Source organism: Pediculus humanus, genomic scaffold, assembly GCF_000006295.1.
Source record: "Pediculus humanus corporis 1103172108204 genomic scaffold, whole genome shotgun sequence".
Lineage (NCBI taxonomy): Eukaryota > Metazoa > Arthropoda > Insecta > Psocodea > Pediculidae > Pediculus > Pediculus humanus.
Window position 1 is genome coordinate 1 of NW_002987774.1, and position 1133 is coordinate 1133.

General features: G+C 26.9%; 1 protein-coding gene across 1 annotated transcript; it reads left to right on the forward strand.

The window, feature by feature from the left end:
• Positions 1 to 204: 204 nt before the first annotated feature.
• Positions 205 to 708, forward strand: Phum_PHUM434680 (uncharacterized protein; the record flags this gene model as incomplete). The annotated part of the gene is made up of 2 exons (XM_002429441.1): positions 205 to 283; positions 365 to 708. Coding segments are annotated over 2 exons (423 nt in total), but the record flags the coding sequence as incomplete, so codon positions are not given.
• Positions 709 to 1133: the final 425 nt, after the last annotated feature.

A 1133-nucleotide genomic window follows, 5' to 3' on the forward strand; every position in this document is an offset into this window, starting at 1 on the left:
ACAAAATGTTACTTTTACAATTACTGTTTATTGCATCTACAGTCGTTTTTCAGGTAAAAATTATTATTATTATTTTTTTTAAAATAAATTCGGATACGTTTTAAAACATGAATTTAAGATAAAAAACAAATAATTTCTAAAAATATAAAATTATTCAACTCCCGTTTGAGTCACCATTTCTTTAAAGAGAATTTTTATTCATAGGCAAATGTTAGTAATGGTTATGTGCATAATGCACATAGTTCAGTGAGCAATTATTTGCAAAGCCTTCTTTCTCAACTTGGTAAGTTTTAATTAGTTTTTTATATTGTCGGTAAATGTGATGAGACAGTACAATTTTATTTCTTTAAAATAATACGCAAAGGCGGAAGTTATAAAAAACCTTCTACTACATCCCCTCTGACTACATCATCGACAACTGAGTACAAACTGGAAGAAGAAGAAGAAGAAGATGATTGGATACCAGATTCATTGGAAGGACAACTAGAAGATGAAAACGCAATTGCTGCAAGAACTACTACAACTACTCCAGCAACTGGATCCAGTTATAACCCTCAACAATATCCTCCTGTATATGAAGAAGAAGAAGAAGATGATTGGATACCAGATTCTTTGGAAGGACAATTAGAAGATGAAAACGCAATTGCTGCAAGAACTACTACAACCACCACAACAACTACAACTCCTTCGCCTGCACTTAATATTTAGAAGTTCTGGAAGAACTAATTCTTATAATTCTCGACCATCCTATTTTGGAAACGGACCATGCCCCAGAAATGTTCAATATGGCACTTTATAATCTCCTAATGAAGGTTCAAATCCTATACAACTATTATCAATGATACTTTAAATAAATAATATTTTCAAAAAGGAATGCCAACTTAACAGGTAAATTTTAATAATTTTTTATAAATTATAAAATTTTTTTTATATTTTTTTTATAAGTTGTCATCAATTTTTAAAAAAATTTTTTTTTTTTACGTAATCAAATTAATTATTTTTATTTTTTTATGATTTTTACGTTTTTATAAAAAAGAATAACTTTTTTTTTTTTTTTTTTTTTTTTTTTTTAAACGGAAATCATTTTAAATTTTAATAATTGATTTATTTATATTTAATATCGATGCGCATGA